Source organism: Nyctereutes procyonoides, unplaced genomic scaffold (assembly GCF_905146905.1).
Source record: "Nyctereutes procyonoides isolate TBG_1078 unplaced genomic scaffold, NYPRO_anot_genome, whole genome shotgun sequence".
Lineage (NCBI taxonomy): Eukaryota > Metazoa > Chordata > Mammalia > Carnivora > Canidae > Nyctereutes > Nyctereutes procyonoides.
Window position 1 is genome coordinate 19,933,223 of NW_026575133.1, and position 26,059 is coordinate 19,959,281.

The 26,059-nt window shown below is 39.6% G+C and overlaps 1 protein-coding gene across 2 annotated transcripts in view; it reads right to left on the minus strand.

The window, feature by feature from the left end:
• SHTN1 (shootin 1) overlaps positions 1-26,059 on the minus strand; it is a 97,039-nt gene that overhangs the window by 39,836 nt on the left and 31,144 nt on the right. For both annotated transcript variants that reach the window (XM_055299945.1, XM_055299946.1), the window contains exons 5-11: positions 20,682-20,850; positions 18,587-18,684; positions 16,459-16,540; positions 12,812-12,906; positions 7,701-7,847; positions 4,763-4,916; positions 2,565-2,664 (exon numbers count right to left, since the gene is read on the minus strand). In XM_055299945.1, coding sequence (XP_055155920.1) covers positions 2,565-2,664; positions 4,763-4,916; positions 7,701-7,847; positions 12,812-12,906; positions 16,459-16,540; positions 18,587-18,684; positions 20,682-20,850 — 845 coding nt within the window. The remainder of the gene's footprint in view (positions 1-2,564; positions 2,665-4,762; positions 4,917-7,700; positions 7,848-12,811; positions 12,907-16,458; positions 16,541-18,586; positions 18,685-20,681; positions 20,851-26,059) is intronic.

Sequence of the window (26,059 nt, forward strand, 5' to 3'; positions counted from 1 at the left end):
CTAATGTGGGTGGGCCTCATACAATCAGCTGAAGGCCTGAATAAAACAAAAGCATGACCCTTCCCCAAGTAAAACAGAATTCCCTCTGCCTGACTAGCTTAAAATCAGGACATCTGCTTTTCCCTGCTTCTGGATTTGAAACACTACCTCTTCCTGGGTCTGGACTGCTCAAGTGCAGACTGAGACCATACCATAGGCTTTCCCTGGGCTCCAGCTTTTTGACTCACCCTGGGACTTGCCATAGTCCATAACCCTGTGAACTTATTCCTTAGAATAAACCTTGTATGTGAATGCACACAATATATACATAACTATGTATATATGTACATACACACACCCCTACTACTTCCGTGTCTCTGGAGAACCCTAATATACCAATACACCCTACCACCCCCTCGTGAGCCACACCTGCCCAGGATTTATCCGGTGTTCGCTATGGCTGGTACAACATGACCAAGGTCTACCTTCTTCCTCCAACTCCTCTCTCCCACTTGTCCCCTGGGGCAAAAGAGCAGGTACTAGTCTTTTTTTTTTTTTCTTCCGGTTTTCATTTCTATCTATGATCTATGTTAGTGCAAAACAAATGTGGCTCAGGACCAAAGTTAGAAAATCTTGATTAGTGGATTCAGAGTCCACTGAAACTCAATAGATATGCAAATGTATTTCTTTGACAAGAAAGTACTCCTAACTCCAAAAGGAAAAAAAGAAAAGAAAAAGAAATCTCTTTCTGAGAAATTACATCTTATACTACTTAAATTCATCTTAAAATAAAAATTGTTCATGTTATTCAACGAAAATTTCTTCAAAGGGCCTTATAAAAGAGTTCATGCTTTAGATATACACAGTCTGAATCCCACATTCATTTCTCAGTAAAACTATAAAGTGCTCTTTGGGAAAATATCCTATTTAAGTTACACTTTACTTTTAATTCCAAGGGTTTCCAGGCTTGTGAGACTAAAAATTAAAAGCCAACGGCAAGACTATAATCGCATTTTTAATAGCTCTCCCTCCTCATACACAGTAGTGACCTTTATTATCAGCACAAAATTCTACACCTTAGAAAAAGAGCTAAGTGATGAATTTCTTGTTTTAAATGTCACATTCAGAATATCTCCAATGGATTTAGCTACCCAGGACAGAAAGAATTTAAAATACCTGAAAATTCTTTCAATGGACTCTTCCATCAATCACGTGTAAAAATTATTTTGCCTCAACTACTTCAATGGCTTAAAGTAGATTATGTCCTACCCTCCTCAGTAAGAAAAACTAATGAGAATCCTTTTTAAAAGGCAAAGTCCCATTTTCATAGTCATGTGGGAGGAACATGCTACACATTCTATTCACATGCATCGGCAAAGGTGCAAAGTACGAATAAATGGCCCTGTGTGAAAGGATTAAACAAATTGCATGAGTTAATGAAAGGTAAAAAAATCAAATAAAAATCTAGCCAAATGTTAAAGTCCATTTGTTCAAGAATAAATTATACAGACGCAGCTAACATCAGGACACAAGGAGGTAAGTTGTCACAGTGGCAAGCAGGTTGTGTCTTCTGTAATTCTGGATGGTGGAATGAAGAACCACAAAGGAGGCAAATCTTGCCTCTAGGCTTCCTGGGGTGTACTGTGCTTGATTCAGGCACTCAAAACCACCGAGTCACCCCAGGCTTCAGAAAAAGTGAATTCTTATCTGCATATATGATTCCCTGTCACAAGAACGTAAACATAATTTCTTCTTCTTATAGAAGATTCTTCTCTCAGCATTATTAAAGGTTTAAATATAAGGTTAGGGATAAAACGTAATTAGCACTTTGAGTTTAATTATTAGTGTGTAACAATTAGTACTGGTAAGTTTTTGTTTCGTTTAGTACTTTTATTTTTAAAGTAAATGAACAAACCAAGGCTTTTCAAATTCAAATTAGGGCAAGGAAAGATAAAAACAATTAAAACATCCTGGAAAAGTTCAAAATTCCTTGGTCTTCCAGTTAAAGGAAATCCTAACATCATGGGCTGAAATCTTAATACTGAAGTATCTAACTTTTTAAACAAATCTCCAGCTCCTGGGTTTGGAACATCCACATGTAATCTGAACATCGGTAGCAGAAGGACATGGAAGGCTACAAGAATGTTTCTGCCAGGTGTTTCTTGGGCCTTTTCTATATGTATTACAAGAAGGAAGTGACACATTGGCCTTTGGAAAATTTTCTGAGAGGGATGCCTGGGTGGCTCAGGTGGTTGAGGGTCTACCTTCCGCTTAGGGTCATGGGATCGAGTCTCGCACTAGGCTCCTTGAAGGGAGCCTGCTTCTCCCTCTGCCTGTGTCTCTGCCTGTCTCTCACAAATTAATAAAATCTAAGAGAGAAAGAGAGAGAGGGGGGGGGGGAAGAGATAAAGAGAGAAAATACTTCTGGGAGAAATCCTGGCTGGTATGTTTCAGAGTTTTTCCGACCCCTCCTTCTAATGATGCAATCTAAGACAATAGTTTTGGTTCTGTTTTTTAAGAAGGGACACCTCTAGCATACACTTCCAGTTCTCTGACGGGGAAAGACATGATGCCGAGCAGCTTACCGGATAGGGTTGGGAGGAGGAGGGGGAAGCGGCGGTGGAGGAGGAGGTGGCGGAGGTACAGAGTTCTCAGACTGGTTCACCCGTTTCTGGAGTTCATCAACTGCACGGAGAGCAAGCATTCAGAAGAAGAGAGCTGAAACAAGCAACTTAGCACCTTTTACCCACACAAAGGAGAAAACATAACCTCTTTCAAAATCAAGTTCTTTGTATTAAGGCAAAGTTAGAAATCTCAGTATGAAACTGCAGAACGTCTTAACCTTTTCATCATCCGGCTGCTACCACTAATGCAAGGGAGGCCTTACACAGGTTACAAGAAAACATCACTGTCTTATTGCTCTATATACAACTGTGGAAAGAAAAAAAAAATCAGGACAATAGCTGGATGGGTGGAAAGCAGGGATCGAGTAGGCTGAAGAAGTATTTGTTAACAATGGCATGTATTACCCAGAACACTAAGAAATTGTGAATACTTGACTTTTAAAATGTATAGACCAGGAATTAATTTTAAAGATGACATTTAGTAATGAATCTTAATAACATAATTTCCTCCTCCACCTAATTTCCTTCAAAAATTGCAAATCCCAGAGTTCTTGATTTTAACCAGACTCGGACACTGTCACTTCAGAACCTTTTTGCTCTTTTGAAGGAGGATTCTGGAAATATAATTTATCCCCTCAATTTATTCACATCCTTAATGGAGCAGGTATTTTAGCCCAACAGTGTGAAAGGGTCCCTGCTCAAAGCTGTTCAAGATACAGTTTTGAGTTCAAGGAGCTCAACTTCAATCTATATCGCAGACACAAATACCTCTAAGACAGGTTCCAATAGGCTCTAGGTACTGAATACTGTTTGCACTCAGGAACGGCTGCCGCTGACCCCAGCCTTTCCTCTCTCCATGAGTAACTGCAACCCCAATGAGCTTGCCTGTTTGTTTCTACGCTCAACACTTTAAATAAGCAGTGTGGGCTATGCTCTCGGTCAGCCAAGAGTCCTCTAGTTATAAGTGTGTGTCGGTCTCTCCAAAGAGAGTGTGAGTTCCTCAAGGACAAAAGGCGTGGTTTCTTTCCTAGATTTCTTATAGTACCCTAGGGTAAGGCTGGCTATACACACAGCAGATACTAAATAAAACATACTCAAAACTGAATCTCAGGTTATCTCTAGTGTCTGCCCCTTCTATCAATAAAAAACATGGCTCTGGACATAGGCTACCTGGATAGTCACTTAAAAAGAATGGAATCTTAATTTTAGATCAATTTTTTAAGAAGTAAATTGCAATTCATTTTCATGGTTAGAAAGCATTGAATATTTTTTAAAGGGGAGAAAAGGCCTACCTGGTTCTTCTATACGGATTTCAAAATTCTAGTATAAAATTAACCAAAAATATCTCCAGTGAAGCTGTTATAAAAGGAACAACCTGCCTCCTTAAATCACCTACCTTCCAACAGAAACTTATTACTTATCCCTGTGTAATAATCCAATTCACACATTCCTGTCAAGCCTTCTGGAACTGAATGAATAAATCCTTTGATTTAAATATCCCCTGGTGTTTTAAAAGTTTTTCCACTTAATATACATATTGTTGCCCATTTTATTGTTAGGTGTGACACTGAAAGTATTAGTTCATGGGTATAATTAGACCACAAATGAGGGCTGTATGAACCTTAAAAGTTTAATTCTTTTAAAAAATGCTCCCTAAGGGACATCTGGGTGGTGCAGTCAAGTAAGCATCTGACTCCTGACTGGCTCAGGTCACGATCTCAGAGTGGTGAGACCGAGCCCCGAGTTGGGCTCTGTGCTGGGAATGGAGCTTGTTTGGGATTCTCTCTCTCCATCTCTCTCTCTCTCTCTAAAAAAAAGGAAAGGGCGGGGGGGAAGCACTCCCTAAAATGATCAAAATAAATACTCAATAAATACTTCTATCTGTCCCATCTGAAGCCCTGAGAAATGCCGAAATGTTGGTCAGATGAGCAGTATCTTTGTCTCTCCATTCTGCATGGGAGGCTTGCACATGCTCTCAGTCCACAGAGGTTTACATGCTTGTGAATCCCTGGAGTACAGTGGCCACTCTACTGAAGCGATCTTGATATTCCCCTATAGCATTCAGCCAAGCGTTCTGGACTAGCTATGGGCCGGGTTTTGTGCTGGGCACAGGGGACTCACAGACTACTCAGACACAGTGGCCCACTGGACACTTTTACCAGAATGCTTTAAATCTCTGGCTCTCTCTTCCGAATTCTGGTATTTCAATTCCAGTTCTCTTTTATCCTCTTCCAGAAGCCCCAGCTGCTGTTTGAGGCTGCGTATCTCTCTGTGGAGTGCTGCGTTTTCTAGCTGCTCTTCTAAGTCTTTCACCTGTAATTCATAAACAGACATTGACAGCTTTGCCTTTGTCAAGGAAAATTAAAGGGGGAAAGATCAGTTTCCCTTTACTTTTCAAGTCACAGCAAAGAGATTACCAATCCATCTTAAAAACCATGCAAATTCTGGAGTACAGGTGATAATTGAAAATGCCAGCTATTTAAACCAATATAAATTTATTGAAGACTAATGTCCCAGATAATTATGTGTTGAAACATGGGTCGAAAAGGTAAAATAATACCTAAGAGATTCATTTAAAACAGATTACTACCTCATACTCATTTTCAAGAGAAAATTCAGGTAGCATGAAAAAGAACCTTTAGGGGGATAATTCAGTAACAAGTATCAAAAACCTTAAAAAAGGAAAGAAAGCGAGAAAGCAAATGGAAAGACGGTTTGATTCAGCAACACTACTTTTAGAACTTGCTTTAAAGAAATAGTAAGGGGGCACCTGGGTGGCTCAGTTGGTCAAGCATCTGAGGATTCTTGATTTCAGCTCAGGTCATGACCTCAAGGTGGTGAGATCAAGCCCTGTATGGAATATGCTTAAGATTCTCTCCCTCTCCCTCTGTCCCACCCCCGCCACCCCACTCACAGGCTTTCTCTCTCTCAAAAAAAGAAATAGTAAGACAAGTATTTACATTATTCACCACAGTGTTCCTTGTAACAGGAAAGTATTGAAAATAAGTTAAATATCCACCAATATTATGGATTTAATAAATCATGGTATGTTCACTAACTAAAATACTATACAACCATTTAAAATCATATAGTTGGAGCACCTAGGTGGTGCAGCTGATTGATCATTCTACTCTTGGCTTCGGCTCAGGTCACGATCTCAGGTTGTGAGACTGAACCCTCATAGGGTTTCGTGTTGAGCATGGAGTCTGCTTGAGAGTCTCTCCCTCTGTCCCTCCACTTGCACTCTCTTTCTCTAAAATAAATATGTAAGTTTTTTAAAAAATAAAAATAAAATCACAAAGCTCACTATATGCTAACATGGGATGATATGTTACCAACTAAAAACAAATCAGGTTGAAGAACAGTATGCATGGTACATACATTCATAAAATTAACCATTTGTGTAAAGTTTGGATAGGTACCAAAATATGGAATTCTTGGGCAATCTTAATTTCTTCTTTAACTTGTACTGTATTTTCAACATCCATTTATGAGAAGAAACATATATTGTTTTTATCACCATAGAAACAACACAGTGTTTAAAAGACAGCTGGAGAATCTGCAGGGGAACTTACAGGCAGGTAAGAACCATTTAAACCACCACCACCCCCCCAGGAAAGATTACACAGTTCAGTCTAATAGTCTTAGAAGTACTGATGGGAACAATTTACAACTTTCAGCCAATCTTCAGCATCAGGTACTTGCTCCTCCTACCCCAACAAGGTACACAGCCAACGATGGAGCCCCATACTTCAGTTCAACTCAGGAGGTTCTAGACCTGTGTGGTTTACTAAACGGGTTAACTACTACTACTAAGGTTTTTCAGAACTGAAAAATCTTAGCATGAGCTACATAAAAATAAGTATTCCTCTATTCATTATTTGAAATGATAATCCCTGTTTGTGGGGCCAAGAAGGAAGGGAGGGAGGGAGGAAGGGAAGAAGGAAGAAAGGAAAGGAAGGGAAAGGATGGAGGGAAAGAAGGAAGGGAGGAAAGGAGGAAAGGGAGGGAGGAAAGAAGGAGGGGAGGGAAGGAGGAAGGAAAGAAGGAGGGAGGGAAAGAGGGACAGAAGAAGGAAAGAAAGGAAAGGAAGGGAAAGAAAGGAGAAGGAAGGAAGGAGGGAATAAGGGATGGGAGGAAGGAGAGGAGGGGAGGGAAGAAGGGAGGGAGGAAGGAAGATAGAAGGAAAGAGGGAAATCTCTCCTCCCTAGTCCTCTTTCCAGGGGCAATCACTGCTCCCAGCTACTCATCTGGAGGTCCTGTGCATACACCAACATTTCTTACTGAGGGGAAAATAAAAATCCGCTCTGCCTCAGGACCAACTTTGTAAAAACTTCAGAAACTTCCGAGGGTTAAATGTCAATATTATTGCTTAAAGAGACTTTGACAGGTGATAAATAGCAGCCAACAGCCTTTTCTTCACAAACGAGGTGTACTGTAAATAGTATAAATATTGATGTAATTTTTCTTAAGTGGTTTCCTTCACTTCAAAGCCTCTGTTCCACCTCTCTGCCTCCTCCCCTCCCGCCTCCTCTCTCACCTACCACAACAACTACCTTTTCTGCCTGGCACACAAAGGTGGGCTGTGTCAGCTGGAATAGTTCCACTCAAACAAAATAAAATAACCACTTAGGAAGTCTTTAAACATATACATTTGTGGAGGTTCACAAAATCAGAAATTTTTTCTAAGCAAGCAATTACCCCTAACGATGGACTTTTCCTCCCTCTTTTAATAACACTTGTGCCTTCTCGTAAGTTCTCGGAGACGAACGCAGTCTCCCTGTGTATGCAGTCCCCAATACACACTCGACTCACAGATGTCCCAATTGTGCATTCCGTGCACTATGCATGGTCTTTTTAAATTCTCTCTCTTTCCTTTGCTTCTTCAGACCTTTGGACAGGTTAAAGACCACAATGAAGTCCACATAGTGCACTATAAATTGGGCACTAAATTAAGTTCATTCGGTAGTTACTTTTTTCTAAAAAAGCAGAAAAACCAGAAAGATTTACTAAGACCAACGGGGGGGCTTTAAGTGACCAGACTTAGCCCTCTCCTGTCTGTGGCTGTTATTAAGACACCAGAAGAAAATCTGTTACCTTTTTCTGATGCTGAATTCTCTCTTCTTCAAGTTGCTGGATGAGTTTTGCATTTTCTTCCAAAGCTTTCAAAAGCTGCTGGTCAGGAGCAGAGCTCTGCAGCAGAAGGTGGCTTTGCCTCTTTAGCTTGTTCTGTTCAATGAACATCTGCAAGAGTTAATTACAGAAATGTACATGCCAATCAATCTCACGTATCTCCTCAACTGAAAGCAAAACAACAGGAAAGTACGTGGAATTTTTATTGAAAAGTTAAAGGCAATTTCTGAATTGTACAGTATTACATTTTTAGAAGTAATGATCGTTATGATTTCATACATAACTTTCATGCAATCTTCAAGGACCTTCCTCCTTGCCCCAATGAGGCATGTATGTAATAATTGTGTCCTATGCTTCAGTTTTTAAAGTTTTATTATTGTCTTAAAATACATTAATACTGGGGCACCTGGGTGACTCAGTGGTTGAGCGTCTGCCCTTGGCTAAGGTCATGATCCTGGAGTCCTGGGATCAAGTTCTGCATTGGGCTCCCCACATAAAGCCTCTTCTCCCTTTGCCTATGTCTCTGCCTCTCTCTGTGTCTCTCATGAGTAAATAAGTTAAAAATCTTAAAAAAAAAATCTCTTCCTTTAAAAAAAATACATTAATACTATGGTACAGGCTGGTATTGATACAGGCTGGTATTGACCAAGAACTTGTCTTACCTCAGGTATTCTGCTAAATATTTTATACTTATTATTTTAATCCTTACATGAGTCCTATGAATTAAACACTTGCGGTTTGAAGAGCTAACATTGACTAGCACTATGTGATAGACACGATGATGATTTTACATATAACACATCGTCTAATCCTTAGAATAACACTGTCAAGTAGATACTATTATTATCCCATTCTTACTAATAAGGTAAGTGAGGTTCAAAGGGATAAAGTGACTTTCCCAAAAACACATGGAGATAGCAAAACCAGGATCTAAACTGAGATCTGTCTGATTTAAAAGTCAAAGCTCTTAATCACCTGGCTAACCTCCTTCCTCTGGTATTTACAAACCTAATGTACTTTGTTTCATACCAATTAGCTTTTCCCCAGTGATGAAAGTAGTTAACAGTCAAGAGGGTAAAAAAGATGAGATACACTTATATTATTATTCATTTAGCCTTTACAAGCTCACATTTTTAATACATTATTTTCTATTAACCTGTTACTTCTTTTCCTTAATTACCCTATACCAGTTAGCCAGTAGATGATTCTACACATATTTTATAAACTCTGAAATAAGGCCCATATTTCATATTCTTCTTCCACCTGAGGCTTTCTGTGTAAGAAGGCTTGGGGGGAATGCGTGTGTGTGTGCACGCACAGGTGCTGAGCTCGAGGACAGTGAGACTGGGAGCATACACACTCCAGGGAAGAGTCATCCATATTTCATTCATATCTCATCTAGTATCTGATATCTGAAACCAATGGTATAATTGAAACAAGCGATTTCGATTTACTATTACTATTGCAGTCATCTTAAATACATCTTTCCCCTCCTACAATTTAACTTGGCTGGGGTCCCTTACCAGGGTCCTAGCCTCAACAAGCTAACAAGGAGGCCTGCAAATAGCAGCTGGACTCAGTGAGTCCTCTGGCTTCCCAGCGAGCGAGGCCTTTCCCCAAGAGTGCCCAGAGGCCAAGAGCAAGCCGAGGGGCAGCGTCGGTGTGGGCAACCAAGGCGGGGACGGTGAACTCAGCAGTCAAACAGTACTGGGCTCAGGCCATTGTCAGGGCACAACTGAGTCCCTCACTGCACTGCTTCTCTGAGCTCCGGTTTTCACTTGGAAAAAAGTGACAGTTCCTCTTCTCTATGCGCACTCAGGAAAACTTGTTCAACTTTACATGATTACAAACAATTTAACTTGGTTATTTTAGAAAGAAGAGAGTGATGATTATGTCTTGGGGATGTTAATAATATGAATTTCTTTCACAAAACCCTGTAACCATTCCTAAATAGTAAAAGATGAAAAGAGCATATAGGAAAGAAATTCCTTAGATAGCCATGGTAACTTGAAAAAAATACTCATTAGACTACCTTTTCTAGACCTTAATACATTCACATGAAATATTCTATATAACACCTTCTAAAGATGTGCTTAAAAAAATTTAGTTACCAAAGAGTAATGAATTTGGCTTTGAACTATGGTAAGAACCTGATATCTAGGGTTAGGGAGGTGGTCTCTTATCACACAAATGACATCATGAGTGTCAGAATTTCAGAGAGATTTCATAAATCTTTTCAAAGAATGAAAGCGAGAAAAAAACTTATGTCATTAATATAGAATTCATTCTTTCTGAAAGAATATTAAAATGTCATCTGCATTGTCTAGTGAAAATAGGACTTATTACAAAACAGTCTCACAGCATATCCACCCTACACATTTGAAGGAGGTATCCATGCTGTTGGAAGATCCATGAGGTATCCTCCAACCAAGAAAATTGCACATTTGGGAACTGTTTGTATTTTTTACAAGGTATACACACTCCTTTTATAATTAAAAATATAAAGTAATTTAAAATATTGAATTCTGGGATGCCTGGATGGCTCAGTGAGCATCTGCCTTCCATTCAGGGCATGATCCTAGGTCATGGGATTGAGTCCCTCACTGGGCTCCCCACAGGGAGCCTGCTTCTCCCTCTGCCTATGTCTCTGCCTCTCTCTCTCTCTATGTCTCTCATGAGTAAATGAAGAACATCTTTAAAAAAAATGAATTTTAGGGCTCCAGACTGTAAGCTCCAAAAGGGCAGGGATGATAGTTGCATTCATCACCATCATATTCCCAACAGCACAGTGTCTGGTTTATGAAGATGTTCACTGAAGCACTAAAAACCAAAACGCAAGACTGGCACTTCTCTCGTTAAACCAAGTCCTGCACCTTTTAGCAGTAGTCATCTGTTTAAAAGTTGAGAATTGGGGCGCCTGGCTGGCTTAATTGGTTAAGCATCTGACTCTTGATTTCCACTCAGGTCATATGTTAAAGGTCCTGAGATGGAACCCTCCCCACCCACCCTCACCCCATCCTGGGCTTTACGCTCAGCATGGAGTCTCCCTCTGCCCTCCCCTCACTCATGTGCATGCTCTCTTTCTCAAATAAATAAATAAATCTTAAAAAAAAAAGCAGCTATGAATCTGCAAACCATACATAGAAGAAGGTATATGGGTTCTAATCCAACTTTATTTTAAAGTACAGTTTCTGGGGATCCCTGGGTGGCTCAGCGGTTTAGAGCCTGCCTTTGGCCCAGGTCGTGATCCTGGAGTCACGGGATCAAGTCCCACATCCGGCTCCTTGCGTGGAGCCTGCTTCTCCCTCTGCCTGTGTCTCTGCCTCTCTCTGTCTGTGTCTCTCATGAATAAATAAATAAGATCTTTAAAAAATAATAAAAATAATAAAATAAATAAAGAACAGTTTCTGGGGTGCCTGGCTGCCAGAGTCAGTAAAGCATGCAACTCTCAATCTTGGGGTTGTACTCAAGCTCCACATTGAGTGCAGGGATTACTTTAAAAAATAAAATCTTAAAAAATTTCTTCTCGCTACTGTGTGGATAGAATCTAGATGCTGTAAAACCACTAAGTACCCTTGCAAATCCTGATGCCACCCAGAAGAGGAGTGCGACCGGCTGCCACACCTCCATCCCCTTGTGCCGAGGTCACACGTCAGCATCGCCGTTTCCACCAATCACTACCAGGTGAAGGACAGAGTCAAGCATTCATTTTCATATTTGCAGAATCTTGCTTCTTCTATCTATCTTCTCTGCTACTGCATGGCCTTCAAGTTCTCTTTGAGCTACTTTGTTTTCTAACGTCACTCCACAAACCGATAGAAAACTGAAAATGTCTCTCAAAATAAGACCCCGGCATTTGGGTCAAAACAAGCCCACCCTTTCAGTTTTACGGTGGAGGCATCTTCACATTATCCCCAGTCTCCCTCCCCTCTACTGTTTATGTTGCTGCAGCTTTTCCAAGGGACTCTGACACACTTCAATTCTTTTCTTCTTTCTTCCAAGTAATAAGAGGACAATTTTTACTCACCTTTCATTAAACTCTCTGAATAAAATGAATCGGAATATTTCAAATCACATCTTCTTGGCCTAAAGCTTTTACACAGTTCATTGCTAGCACAGCTACATTCACATGCAGAAAGACTCCTGAACAAAACCATGATCTGATTTTTAAATGTCGTTCCCATAACCCCATGCTTTGTCTTCCTTCTGCACCTTAGATACTTCTACCTACGTGTGCTTTACATTTCCTTAGCTACTTTCCTTCTCAACCTGCAGTGTGCATGCAGATTCAAGATACTTAGACATGATGGAAATCTCAGACCAGCAACATCCTTGAGCTGTTACAGTTCAGCCAACTGATGCCTCATCATTTCCATGTAAACCAGCCCTAGGGCCAAGAATACCCAGCAACAACATGTCAACAAAGGGAAGCTGAAACATGAGAAACTCAAAGCTTATCTCTAACAGGGGAGGAAGAGTGTTACTCTGGTGAAAGGCTACAATAATGGATGTATGTGGCAATGCTCCATAGCAAGTGGAAGAATCAACTAGAATAATAAGATCACCATCTAGTAGGTGAGGAGAAACACTAACACCACGATACTGTTATTTGAGATGGTATTTGGAGATGTCACCTAGATTCCTAAGGCTACTGAAATGTACAGAAATCCTATACTCCAGCTGGACTCCCCATCACAAGTTTGCAGGTAACCCTAAATGTCATTTCTTTCCCCTATGCAGCATTTTATTGTACAAAACCCTTTTGAAAGATCATGCCGTTTGATTTCAAAATCCACATGGCTGGACTGGTAGCATCACACATTTTAGAGATGGTGAAAGTGAAGCCCCAGCGAGGCTGAGGGCTGCTCTCAGGTCACATGAGTGACTGTTTGACACAGCCAAATCTGAACCCAAATCTTCTAACACCAGGTTCAGTGAACATAACATTATTCCACAGCTGGCCTCCCTTAATTCTAGGTGGTAAGTTCTTACTCAACTTCAAAACATATTTTGATATGTCATCTACAAAGTCCTCTCAGAAATAAAAATTTAAAACTAGGTCTCTGGACACTTACCTCTTGTGCAAATGACTCTGCTTTCTTTCGAAGATCCTTCTCCAGTTCCAAGTTTACTTGCATCTCCTCATACTCTTCTACTGCTAGCATGGACACTTAGGAAGACAAGGAAAAGAAATGGACAAAACACCACACAGACAGTCAGGAATCTGGATGAAAAACAGTGTTGAAAGGATTCTTTGTACCAGCATACAAGCGCCCTCATCCATTGCTGCTTGGAATATAAATGGATCAAACCATTTTTCAGGGCAGCTTGGCAATGTGAATCAAAAACCTAGAACCACTCATGCCCTCTGACTCGACAATCCCACTTTTGGGAACATACTGATTCCCCCGAGAGAATATAAATCATGAACATGTCCAGCAATGAAGCTGCAAGAATGCTCTTGGCATCACTGCTAATAACAGTGAATGATCCAGATGGTCTCAGAGGCAGAACCAGGAAAGTATGGTACATATACGAAACACGATTCTGCCACTGAAATGACACTGTAGAAGCATATTTATGGGACCAAAAGACATTCATGATATATATTTTTTAAATGAGTTCATTTCTGCTTTTTACAAGCTGCATACACAAAACACATTCACATGGCACTTCACAGAAGAGGAAACCTGTGAAAGGCCAGTGAATGTGCAGAAAGATACGTACCTTCACTAGTAATCAGAGAAATGGAAAGTAAAAACACAGGCACCTTTTTATACTCACCAAAGAAAGAACTGCAAAAGTCAAGAAGTAGAGTTACACCAAGTTTGGAGAGGATACAGAACGATGGGAGCAAACACACCGGTAACAGGAGTGGAAATCTACTTAAAAAGCAATCCGGCATCATGTGCTGGCACTGAAGAGAAACTTTTACATTTGGCATGTTATCTTAGTGAAACTCTTGAACACGTGCACCAGGAGGCATGTAAAAGAATTTCTGTAGCCGCATGACTCAGAATAGCAAAAAAGTGGAAAAAAACTCAAACTGGAACAGTGAATTCTGGTATAGACACTGAATGGCATCCTATACACCAGGAAAGTCAACATACCACAGCAGAGCCCTTTAGCAGGAACAGATCTCAGAGACACAGAAAACTGCACAGAGACATATGCAAAGTGATACCATTAATATAAAGTTCAAAAACATGCAAAATCAATCAACATGCTGGTTAGAGATACAGACATACTTGGTAGGACTGTAAATAAAAGCAATGATAAAAATCCGAGGGAGGAGGGGGTACAAGTAGAGATTGATGTTCAGGGACCTGTAAAGTGCCAAGAGCTAAAGAGGTATTTCTTGTGCTGATACTTCCCATCGTCCATATATGTTATGAACACACTTAACAAACTATTTAATGTGTGTGTGTGTGTGTGTGTGTGTATACATATATATGGTTTTCTTAAGGTTGGAAGAATATATACGATGTCAATAGTGCTTACTTGGAGTATAAATATTGAGATTTTTTTTTCTTTTCCTATTTGAATTTATGCTTTCCACCAAAAAGTATACTAACTGAAGAAAAAGAAAAATACATATACATATATATATATATATGTTTGTGTGTTATTTTTAAGCATCTTCCATGTTTACAAAGGGAAACAGCCCTAGATCCATTCAGGCCGAGTCAGAGCTCTGAATTAAAGAAATCAATGTAGGGCAGAAATTTTCAAAGGGAAGGTCTTGTCAAATAAGAGAACACGAAATCTTTACTACTTTCTGACGTTCCGTGGCCCGTTTAACGCTATAGACAGGCTCGAGGGAGTGATGATGCTGTTAGAAATTAGGCACAACACAGGTAGGTATCACACTGGCCTCTCCATCTGCCTCTACAAGGCACTTTCAATCCTGAGCTGAGTCATATCAATAAAATCTTTAAAAAGGCACTCTTAATGGCTGCTTTCACACAATGTTCCGCCAGGACACTTCAGTCCTAACTGACTAAGGACCGGTTTGCTGGGTAATGACATAGAATTTCAAGCTCTGTGCTCTGTAAATCTACTGCTTTCTCAGAGGAAAGACGAATACTCTTACTCCAGCAAAGCAATGTAAGTGGTGGTTTGTGATGTGAATTACAGGTCCCCGAGAGCCCAATGACTTTCAAACCTATTTAAAAAAAAGAAATTTCATGAAGAAAACAAAGACGACTATGACTATCTGGAGGCCTGGGCAACACAACTGACTCTCTTTTCTCAGTCTTGAACGTCACAATAAAAAAAAAAAAGAAGAAAAGAAAAGAAAAAAGTGAATTTTCACCTGTCCTGGCCCTTTCGACTTGGATTCTGAAAGAAATGTGGTTGGTCCTCATCACGCATTTAGTTATATAATCTCTCTCTCTTCCTAGGGAGCGGGATCTCTGAGGGCGAGATCCACGCGGTTGCCCTCTGCAGAACTGTCTGTTTCTAGCACCACGCATCAAGACCCGTTTCTATCTTCTTAAGTGTGGAACGAGCTGAGACATGTCACAATCTTTTTTTTTTTAAGATTTTATTTATTTATTAATGAGAAGCACAGAGAGAGAGAGAGAGGCAGAGACACAGGCAGAGGGAGAAGCAGGCTCCATGCAGGGAGCCCGACATGGGACTCGATCCCGGGCCTCCAGGATCACACCCTGGGCAGAAGGCAGTGCTAAACCGCTGAGCCCCCCTGGCTGCCCTGACATGTCACAATCTACCGTATCTCCCACACTGAACTGCCAGGTCCTTTATTTATTCAAAAATCTCAATTCGGGACCCAAAGGTAGAGGACTAGCACCAGTAACAACAGGGAAGGCTGGAAGGTTTCCTTTCAGTGTTGCAGCTTCTGAACTAGAAAAGAGAGTAGATGGGGAGGGGGGGGGAGAACAGAAAGTACAGGAAGTAAAAAAAAAAAAAAAAAAATCAATTAAAAAAAAAAAGTACAGGAGAGGCCCCGGCTCAGAACTGTGTTTGCAGAAGCGCCCCCGGTATCATTCGCTTGTCCTGAAGCAGGGGGTGTGGAAAACAGCCCCCGTGAGACCTGATGCCACGTTTTAGAACAAGGATTCCGTTTTCTCTGGTGGTAGCCCTTGGAGAAAATTCCTTCCCCCCATGAGACCAGGTGTGCTTCTCGTGATCAAGAGGTTCATTTTCATAGGATTCACAGAAATGATCATGAATCTCTACGGGACAGCTCAGAGCCAGACTTCACTGCACACAGGCAGGAATGCGCAGGACCTCACAGCTGGCAAGCAACGCTGTCTATCAATATTTAATCTTACTTTTGCTCTGCTTCATTTTCTATATTCTCTTTTTTTAAATTTTTTTCATATCATGTTGCATGTATCCATGTAGATACCCTAATCTCTTCTGGATTAAAAACAACCTTCCAACTCCATATATATTGAGGGAAGAGCCAATAATGCTATGGTCCCAGAGTATATGTAGATAGAACACTGTTTTGGTTTGAAGTGGGCCGTAAGTTGCTCAAGTGAAAAGCACTTTTAGAAATCCCAATACTCTGAGGTTGGGTGATAAAATAACCAGAAAGAGAGAGAGAGACTCAAGGCTAGAAATCAGGAAAACCAATACAAGGATATTCTTGTTACAAGACTCTTTAGGCAGAGGTATAAAACAACATAAAATGTATGTAAACCAAATAAATTACATACACAGCTGAGAAAAAAAAAAGACTGGAAACACCTACCTCTATTGCATTTTTCTAAGACTCTTCTCTGTTCAAGAACTTCTGAATTTAAAACATCTTTTTCTTGTTTAACTTTATTTACCTAAAAATGTGAGATTGTAAGGGAAGAAAACACCCAACATTGTAAAACACGACATAGGGTGATGTGTGGTACACAAACTGCTGTTCAACATTCAACATAAAGTTTTGCTTTACTGTGTTGGGCTTTTATTAATGTTCTTCTTAAGGTTTCAAAGGTAACTACTTAAGTTAGGATGTACCTTTGGTAGAAAACTTATTTACAAATTCCAAACGGCACTGGTCCCTAACCCTGTAAATGATATTTTTAATGCAAAAATCCAACTAGAAAGCACCCAGAAAAAATACACTAATCATGCAGAGATCCAATACTCAATCTTAATAGTAATTTCAAACTCTGATACCTTTTAGCTTAAGTAAAACACATATGAATTTTTTAAATGAAAAATACTTTAAACTTTGATGACTTCTGGCTTAAATAAAGCACACATGAAAATCTTCCCCAAAAAACTTATACTTCTGAGAAATTTTTGGTATCAATAGGAAGAGAATATCACAGGATTGTTCAAAAAAATAATGTAAAGTTATATGTATCAAAGTGGATAAATCTCACATGCACAATACTGAATTTTAAAAAGCAGGTATGGGGTGCCTGGCTGGCTCAGTCAGTGGAGCATGTGACTCATGATCCCAAGGTCATGAGTTCAAGCCCTACACTGGACGTGGAGCCTACTTAAAATAAAAATTTTTTAAAAGCAAAAATAAAAATCAAGTACATTTGCATCATTTAAAAACACTCAAAGTACCATGTATTATAGCAAGAAATGTAAGTAGACACATGTACTGGATGACAAAAACCAAATTCAGAATGCTGGGAAACAGGGCAAAGAGTGAGAAGAACGCAGTTTGGGAGAATGATACTGAGGTTTTCAAGACTGTGTATTAAGCTAGATAGTAGACGCACAGATCTTCATTATTTTGTTTTTTATACTTTTCATATGTCTAAAATAGTAATAATAAAAGTACTTCAGAAAGGGCTTCCACCAACATCTCTATGTGGGACGGCGACAGGATGATCAGTAAATAACCATAATTGAGGAAGAGAGTGCATCAAAATGTGTTTGTCTCTTTCTTAAGGTTACAGTCAAGAAACAAACTAAGATAATGGTCCTGGAGAGGGACTCTGAATCCACCAGCATGCCAGAGAGCCTGTGAACTGGTTGTTTCAGTATAAGCTCTATTTTTGGTTTTGGTTTGAATTAGTAACTGGTAACTCTCCAACAGGAGTGCCACTTCCGAAGTATCATCATCCTCCTGCCCATTCATTAGGAAGCTCTGCCACAGGAAGTAAATACGACCAAGGCTGAAATTAGTGGACACTACCTCCCAACCTTTCTCTCATTATGGCTCTTATGAAAATAAGATAGGTACACAAACTGAGGTAGCTAGATAAGGCCGCTCACTTGAAGGGATCGATGCCTCGATCGATGCCTCAGCATTAATTGTAAGTCACCTGAGGGATGGGTCTGAAAGCTTGGGATGTGGAATCTGGGAACCACGGACACAAGTTAAATCATGATCTCAAACGCAGTTCCTGGAAGCATCGTGCCAAGAAAGGCAATTATGGGCTCCTGTTCTTAAAGACCATTCAAAAGGAAAAATTAAAAGTTTCTCTGAACACCAACTTGAACCCATTTTGCCATCTATCACATATGCTTATGTTGGAGGTACACAAGAGGACCCTTCCCAACTGAGCCAACTATCCGATGGAGAAGCAAAATATGTCTTCAGCAGCAGCAATAAAGTAGATGACTCAAACTGCAGGTATTATTCTTTCAAATTTGCCTCACATAGTGAAATATGGGGATAACAGGAACACTTCTTGCGATTTTGATGCTTTATTTACTGAGCTAGGTAGTGAGTATATGAATGTTTATGATCTTATTTTCTACACCTTTTTGTATATTTGAAATAGAGATAGAAGAGAAGATCAAAATTGGTACATGGTTCTCACGTCTGAAATTAACCCGACATCAAGTTTTTAACTGAGCTGGTCTCCAAACACCCTAAAAACACCAAAAGTCTTGCTTTTCAGGCCTAAGATACATACTTCTTCCATTACTTCTACAAGTTTGCTCTTGAGATTTTCCAATTCAATCGCTAATATCTTCTTCTCTTCCTGAACCGATACAATTTGATCTCGAAGTTCTGCATTTTGAAAGAAAAAATAAAAGGAGGGAAACAATATAAATAAAACTTATTTTTAAAAGAATCAATCTTGTAAAAGACCTGGATATGCCAGTCCCTGTGTAGCTTATGGTCAAGGTTACTTACCAGTTAAAAGTAAAATGAAGAAGCAGAGAATGATGGAAATCTCACTTCTGTGCCCCTGCATGCAGCCAAAGTTATTAATAATCTTATATCACACTATCTCACTGTATTATTAAATGTACCAGATCATGTTTTCTCTGCATTCTAGCAAGCTCGTATTTTAGAAAACTCTCTGGCATTTTACAAGTAAAATGTTTTAAGATTTCAGCAAAACAAATTAAGGCATTGTATTAATTTCCTATTTATTTTAAAATGGCCATGGGCTCTTGTCACAATAAAATGTAATAAACAATGGGGCAGTTGATAATTGGCAGAAAAAAATCCTGACCTGCTGCCAATTTATAGCACTCAAACATTATTTGAACAGACTCAAAATATAACCTATTTGAAAAAGGGTTAATTCTAGTAATTTTCTCTCCAAAGTTGTTGGTATTCTGTTTCTTAATTTATTTCATATTTTTTACTGTTGGAATTTAACAAAAACTCTTATTACCAAAATGAAAAAATTAGCAACCATTAAGTGCAAGAGCTTCTGGTGGTAGATGAAAGTTACTTTCACCACTCAAACAGTAAAAAAACATACACAGAAGGGCAACTGGGCAGTCGATTGAGTGTCCGACTCTTGATTTTGGCTCAGATCATGATCTCAGGGTCCTGGAATTGCTGGAGTCAGGCTCCATACTCAGCGGGGAGTGTGCTTGAGGATCCTTTTCCTCTGCCCTTCCCCTTGCTCATTCTCGTTCTCTCAAATAAATAAATTTTTTAAAATATATATATTATACAGATTAGCATAGTCTTAAATTGATGCCCAAGGACTCCAGTTTTGCTATTCAGGTTTTACCTGCTTTCAATTTCTTACCCTCTCCAAGGACAGTTAAAAAAAAATTCTCTGAGGTTATTTATAAATTGAATCAAACATTTACAGGAACCCGACCTGGAGGAGTTCTCAGACACTTCTATCAAAATCACTTTCTCCAATGGCTAGCCTAATCCTGAAGGAAGAAATGACGGACTATCGCATCCAAGACCTAAGAGAAGGGGAGGATTATGGACAAAGGAAAATCCTGTCAACTTCTCCCTCTCCACCAACACAAATGTTATTTTGTCTTAGGTTAAGGGGGTGGAGTGCCAGATAAAGAGGGTTTTCTTATACTTCTCTCTACTTCCAATTGAAGTTTTATCTATGCCGACAAGCTGACAAGTATTGCTTCTGGCATATGCCTAATGCAAAAATGCCCTAAAAGTTATTGAGCTTCAGACTGCTTTCCTACATCTTTAATATAAACAGTATGTACATATAATCATGTATATGTGTGTATATATATATAAATCATAAATAAAATTAAAGTGTATTTACTAGTGGTACCATGCGATGCTACACCTCACGCTTATCAACACATCAGTTGTCTAACAGTGTTTATGCTGGACACTGCATACTGCTCACAATTCAGTGTCTGAATCAGATGAGGAATCCTCTGAGAGCAGAGACTCCACAACGTGGGGAGGAATCTTCCCCAAAGATTCCAAAAAAGAACCAACAAATAGGAGGCACTGGCTAAATATGATTTTATCTATTCTTTCTTTCACTTAACAAAAATAGCTCAACATATAGTCCAGATTTTTAAGAATATTTACAGACTGGCTGTTTTCATCAAGATAATGCTTTCAAAAGTGCCTACTCCCAAACAAGAAAGTAATTCATAATGCACAAATGTGATGTCCTTCAGTGATTCTCAACCAGGCAACTCCCTGGGAACATTTAACTCCAAAACTTTTTAAAGGAGGATCCAAGGCTAAAGTTCTCAGGTGATACCAATGGACAACCAGGGCTGAGAAATATCAGAAATACCCCCAGTGATGAAGCCAAGTCTCACCTTTGATCTGCTTCTGACACTGCACGGAGACACACGTTTCTGCAGTGCCTTCTGGGTCGGTGCTGGCATCTTCGTCATCAATGTTGATCTCCTCAGTGATTACATCTGGTCCCAGCTTGGCCATGTAGAGCATGCTGATTCTTTTCAACGTTTTATTTTCTTTATTTAGCTAAGGCAAAATGCAAAAACAGTTATTTTACCAGCAGTCAAATGAGTGTCTTGGATTTTTAAACAATAGACAGATTAAGTGTATTTCTGTCCTTACATATTCATCAACACTCACAGCATGAACTAACAATTAGAAGATTCATGAAGTAAGGTTTTATTTACACTTTTAGCATTAAACTTATTAAAGACCTGCTGCCTGGATTACAGGTGGTGACATGGGAAAATGCTAGTTATCATTGATCATGTAAGAGGGCTGAAGATAAAGTATCAGTATAGACTTTGTCACTTCACGTGAGACCTGATGCCTGGATTACAGCCAATAGCATGGGATGATGCTAGTTATCACTGATAACATGAGAAGACTTAAGATAAGACACAAGTAGAGATTCAGTCACATTTCAATTTATTCCATCCTTAATAGTGTCAATTAAGGCATTTTATTTCAAGAAAATGTTTTATTTGCTGCTGTGCGCACTCTTTACATGTTTGTTAGCCCAGCCCTCCCTCTTCTCTGAACTCCACTACTCTCTTCAGTGTCCCACAGGATCTCATGGGAACAGCTGTGTTCCCCCAGGGAACCCCAGGGGCTACCTCCCCCTCTGGAAGCAGCCCAACAAGTCAGGCACAAGAGTCCAGGCTCGGTCAGTCAGATCTCTTCTCTAGAAATTTGGAGGCTGGAACAGAGAGATGAGTTTCCTCCCACGTGTCTGGGTGGACATAAGCTGTTGGCAACCACAATCCACTACTGAAATGAGGAACAAAGGAAGGTAGCCCAGAGCAAAGCCAAAAACGGAGCTGATTGCAGAGATAGGCCGAGAAAAATAATGGAGACAGGTTTCCCACAGGACTCTGGTCCATACTCGAAATGCTCCTAGCTCATGGATTCCAGTGGGATTCTCCAATATCCCTCATTAACAAATTCCTTTTTTTTTTTCCTTTCGACAGTGGAAGAAAAGATGTGTTGCTGTTATCTCTATAAAAAGAGTTCTAATTCATAGCAGGAAAAAGAAATCCTAATTCATTAATGTATTTGTTATGTGCATATAAACACTAGTGCAAAGCACACACAAAGACTAAACTTGGTCCAAAGTCCATAGAAGGAAAGTATGGTTTCCTTATGTTTTCTCTTCTCAAGACTAAAAAATAAAAGGTCTCCTCTGAACACATGAACACAGAGAAATGCAACCTCTTTTCTTTTACTAAGAGCCAATGACCGGCAAGACAAGTTCTGAATTAAATAACTGACACTGGAAATAAATGCAAACAGGAACTTAATTCACTGGAAAGCTAACTAGCCTTCTTCACTTATAAACCTATGTCAGGGTAGGACGTGCTACTACTTGTCCGGTTCTGATCCTTCATTTGTGATCATAATTAGGACCCCTCACAGACTCCCTCAGGGAAAAGCCCAGACCATTTCAAACTGGGAGAGCTGATTCTCACCCACAACAACACTGAATCTAAATATATTTCAAGTAGCCTGGTCTAGAGCACAAGAGGTTTCCCTGACCTCTCTGGGGAATCCGGAAGAAATCTATTAGAAATGGCTAGGAACTTTTCCACAGATTCCCCCTGGGAAGTCTAGTGAACTTTACTGGGGGAATCTGACACAGTCTTTTTTTTTTCCCTGACCCCCACTGCATAACTCCAGCTTCTAGCTCCCCCAGTACATTAGGGGGATCAGGGATAAGATAGTAGCTCATGATTCCATGCCTCTCTCCCTAAAGATGAAATTCAAGGAAAGACTGTTGTGAGTTGCACCATGGATGCTACAGGATGGCACTAGAGGCTCAAGGATCCTGGCCAATACTCAGACATGCCATCTTGTCTGAATGGCAGGAGAAAATAACAATTTAAGGAAAAAGTGAAAACATTCAAGCCTTCATTTGTAATTCTGCCTCCTAATACTTTAATGGTCTCCAGCTTTGCACATTAGAGTCTCTAGAGAGCTTTAAAAAAAAAAAATCCCAGTGCACAGACTCTCCCAGACCCAAACCTCTGGCAGTGGAATCCAGCACAGTACTCGCCCCAAGTTCTCAGGTGATGCTAACCCACATCAATATGAAGAATCCTTGATATAGAGAAAGGCAATGCTGTAGTATCTGTTTCTATAAAATCAGAATTAAGAATTCTGCTCTATAATCCAATGTCTCTACCTCTAGAATAACCTCATCTTTCAGAGTAGTATAGTCCCCTCATCAGCAAACTAAAGATAAAAATCACCTCTGCCCCATAACATGAAGATTGAATAAGATATGACACAGAAAGTGTTTAATACAGTGATGGACACACAGGGAAGTGTCAGCTGGTGTTAGCTCCTGACAGTAACAAAAGAGGTTTAGGTTGTGTGTCTGACTTTTCTTTGGGAATACTTTACCAGCTAGTTTTCTTCAACCAAGATATATATCCATGCAATTTTTTCTTCCTCCGGGATACTCACAAAACCACAAAAATACTAATTTTTTCTACCTGGCCCTTAATATGCTCATTCCTAGGCCATTGTCAGAATCCTACTTAATAATCTGATTGTTAACAGTTCTATCATCAGAAGAGTTTAATGCCTTTCTCTGCCAAGCCAGGCACCAAAATCCACCAGCACTAGCTGGTTATACTACAACTACTCTATTTAACAAAGTTACTAACTCAAGAAAAAAGCCATATATGGGGCACGTGGCTGGCTCAGTCAGTAGAGCATGCTTTGATTCTTGATCTCAGGGTCATGAGTTCAAGCCCCACATTGGGTGTGGAACCTATGCTTAAAAAGGGGGGGGGGAGCCACACAGAAAATTTCAGAAGTCTTCTCTGAAACACCATTCTCACATTCTGAAGGAAGAAAATAAGATTTATATACATAAAGATCTCATGACCACATTAAATGCATATTTTTGAAAATTCTGAATTCACAAATTTTGGCTAAGCAATTTCACTGAAGTTATTATTCATCAAGTTATATATGTTAATGGCATGCTAATTGTTTTTTTGGAATCATTCTAAGTCCAAAAGCAAAAAGAAATCTTTCATAACCGTGCAAGTAACAGAATCTTCTACTACATTCAAATTTAAATAGTTTTTATATTGGGTGCAGCTTAATGAATATTTAAAGATACGAAATAAGCAAGTTAAACAGACTTGGACCATATGGTTTAAAGAACTGGTCTATATTTATCAGTTTAACCTACACATTTTACCAAAGTATCCACCCTTGCTTTTAAGAAAATTATGCAAATTGCATCTTAAGAATTAAACATTCCATTTGTCATTAATTTGAGAGCAAAGATTTAGAAAAATAGGAATAAATTTACAGAAACTTTGTTGCTTTAAAAATGGAGTCTAATTTTAAAAATGACAATTGGGATACCTAAATCAGGATGTGCTACTTATTGATCACACATATAATGAAGCTTCCAAACTTTGCATTCAAAGCTGTAGTATTCTCCAGATCCAGTGAGCACATCTATAGGTTTTTTGACTTGTTTTTTTTTTAATTCCAAGTCCCACGAGGGACTTGTATCCTCGAAAACAAACCATATGACCATTTTCGAAGGACTTTGTAAAGACTAGAGGACAAACCGAGTAAGTGAAGGATCCTACTGTCAAGGTGAAATTATAAAACTGACTTTTGAGATTAGTAACATAGTGGTTTATAATAACCAGAGACGAACACAACAGTCACCTAGCAACTTTCTCAGCACACAGCTGTCCTGGGCTGCACACCCTGCATCAGTGAGTCTGGGGTATTCTTAAGAAATCAATGCTGGTCCACCCTGACACTTAGGACAAGGCAACTGTAGCTCAGAGAGGTGCATTCTCTTGCTCAAAATCACCTGGCAGTTTAAAAAAGGAAGGAGGGGATCAAATCTTTTTTTTAAAGAGGCCTGTAAAAACCCATGAGTAGAGTGCTTCATGAAAAAAGAAAAGTCCGCCCCATTCTCCCCGCAGTCCTAACTCTAGTCCATCCTGTCATTTAAGATGAGACTACAGCAATGCGGAGACCAGAACTAGTAACTTGCCCAAAGTCACATATGCCCCAAATGACATCACTGGGAATAAAACCTGTATATGCTGCCTCCCAAACCCTTGCTCTCCATTAACTCATTCAGTCCTGCGAGGTAGTCAGGTTCGCACCTTGCATGTACCGCTGGCAACAGGGATACTTAGCAATGGCAAGAGAGAATACAAGGACTGTCCTTAGCCACTGCAAGATTCTGAGCAGCTGGTATGCTCCAAATACATTTTTTTTCTCCTTGTTCCAAAAGGAGGAATAAAGGATATGAGAAGAGAATTCACACAGTTTTATGGACCAGTGAACACTTAGTGAAGTGTAACACAAAACAAGTGATGGGAGAGCACCCATACTATGATTGTTTTAAAAGCAATGGCCTGTATTGCTATGTATTCTTCAAAGGAGTAACAGAAGTTGCATGCACACGTTTATATTCTTAGGTTCCGACTGCATTATCTTATGAATTCTAATGTAGTGTCATTACACAAACAATTAAGCAAATACCTCTAGCAAGCACACTGCTAATGCACACAAATTAAATACAGAGATATATAGACAGACTGGCTGATTGATTTGCAGAATTTCAGTCACATCCAAAGACATACTTTGGAGGTAGGTGATGGGGAAGAGAGGAAGACACACAACTGGCATTACTAATGATATTTGGTTAAAAATTGCTGTAATCCATTTTCTGATGAAGTGGTTCAGATGCATTTTACCCAACCCCAAAAACGTAAGACAGAGATAAAAACATTCTTTAATAATAATGTACTTCTGATGAGATAGAATATAGAAAATTATACTCCTGGTAAATTCATCAGCTAGAAGCAATCAGTGGAGCACTGGAGGTCACCTTTAGCATGCCCTCGCTCTGCTTTCACAAATAATCACCTGAAACGTACAGCTGGAGGCCGACTTTAAATCAAACATGAAAACACTCATTGCTCCTTGATGTCACACCAGGTTAGTTTTAAACTTGGCGAACGTTTGCACCCAATGCACAGCCACATAGAAAGTCCAGCTGAACGCACTAGCCTGGGGCCATTTTTCAGAGGCAAAAATCACAAATGCTGAAAAGCACACTACAAAATGCCCCTTTTACAATCGATATGACCTAGGCACTAAGATCTGTACCTAATCCTGTTCCAGGATTTTCAAAACTTACGACACTTTTTCCTCCTCATCCGAAGAGAGACCGTTGATTAGG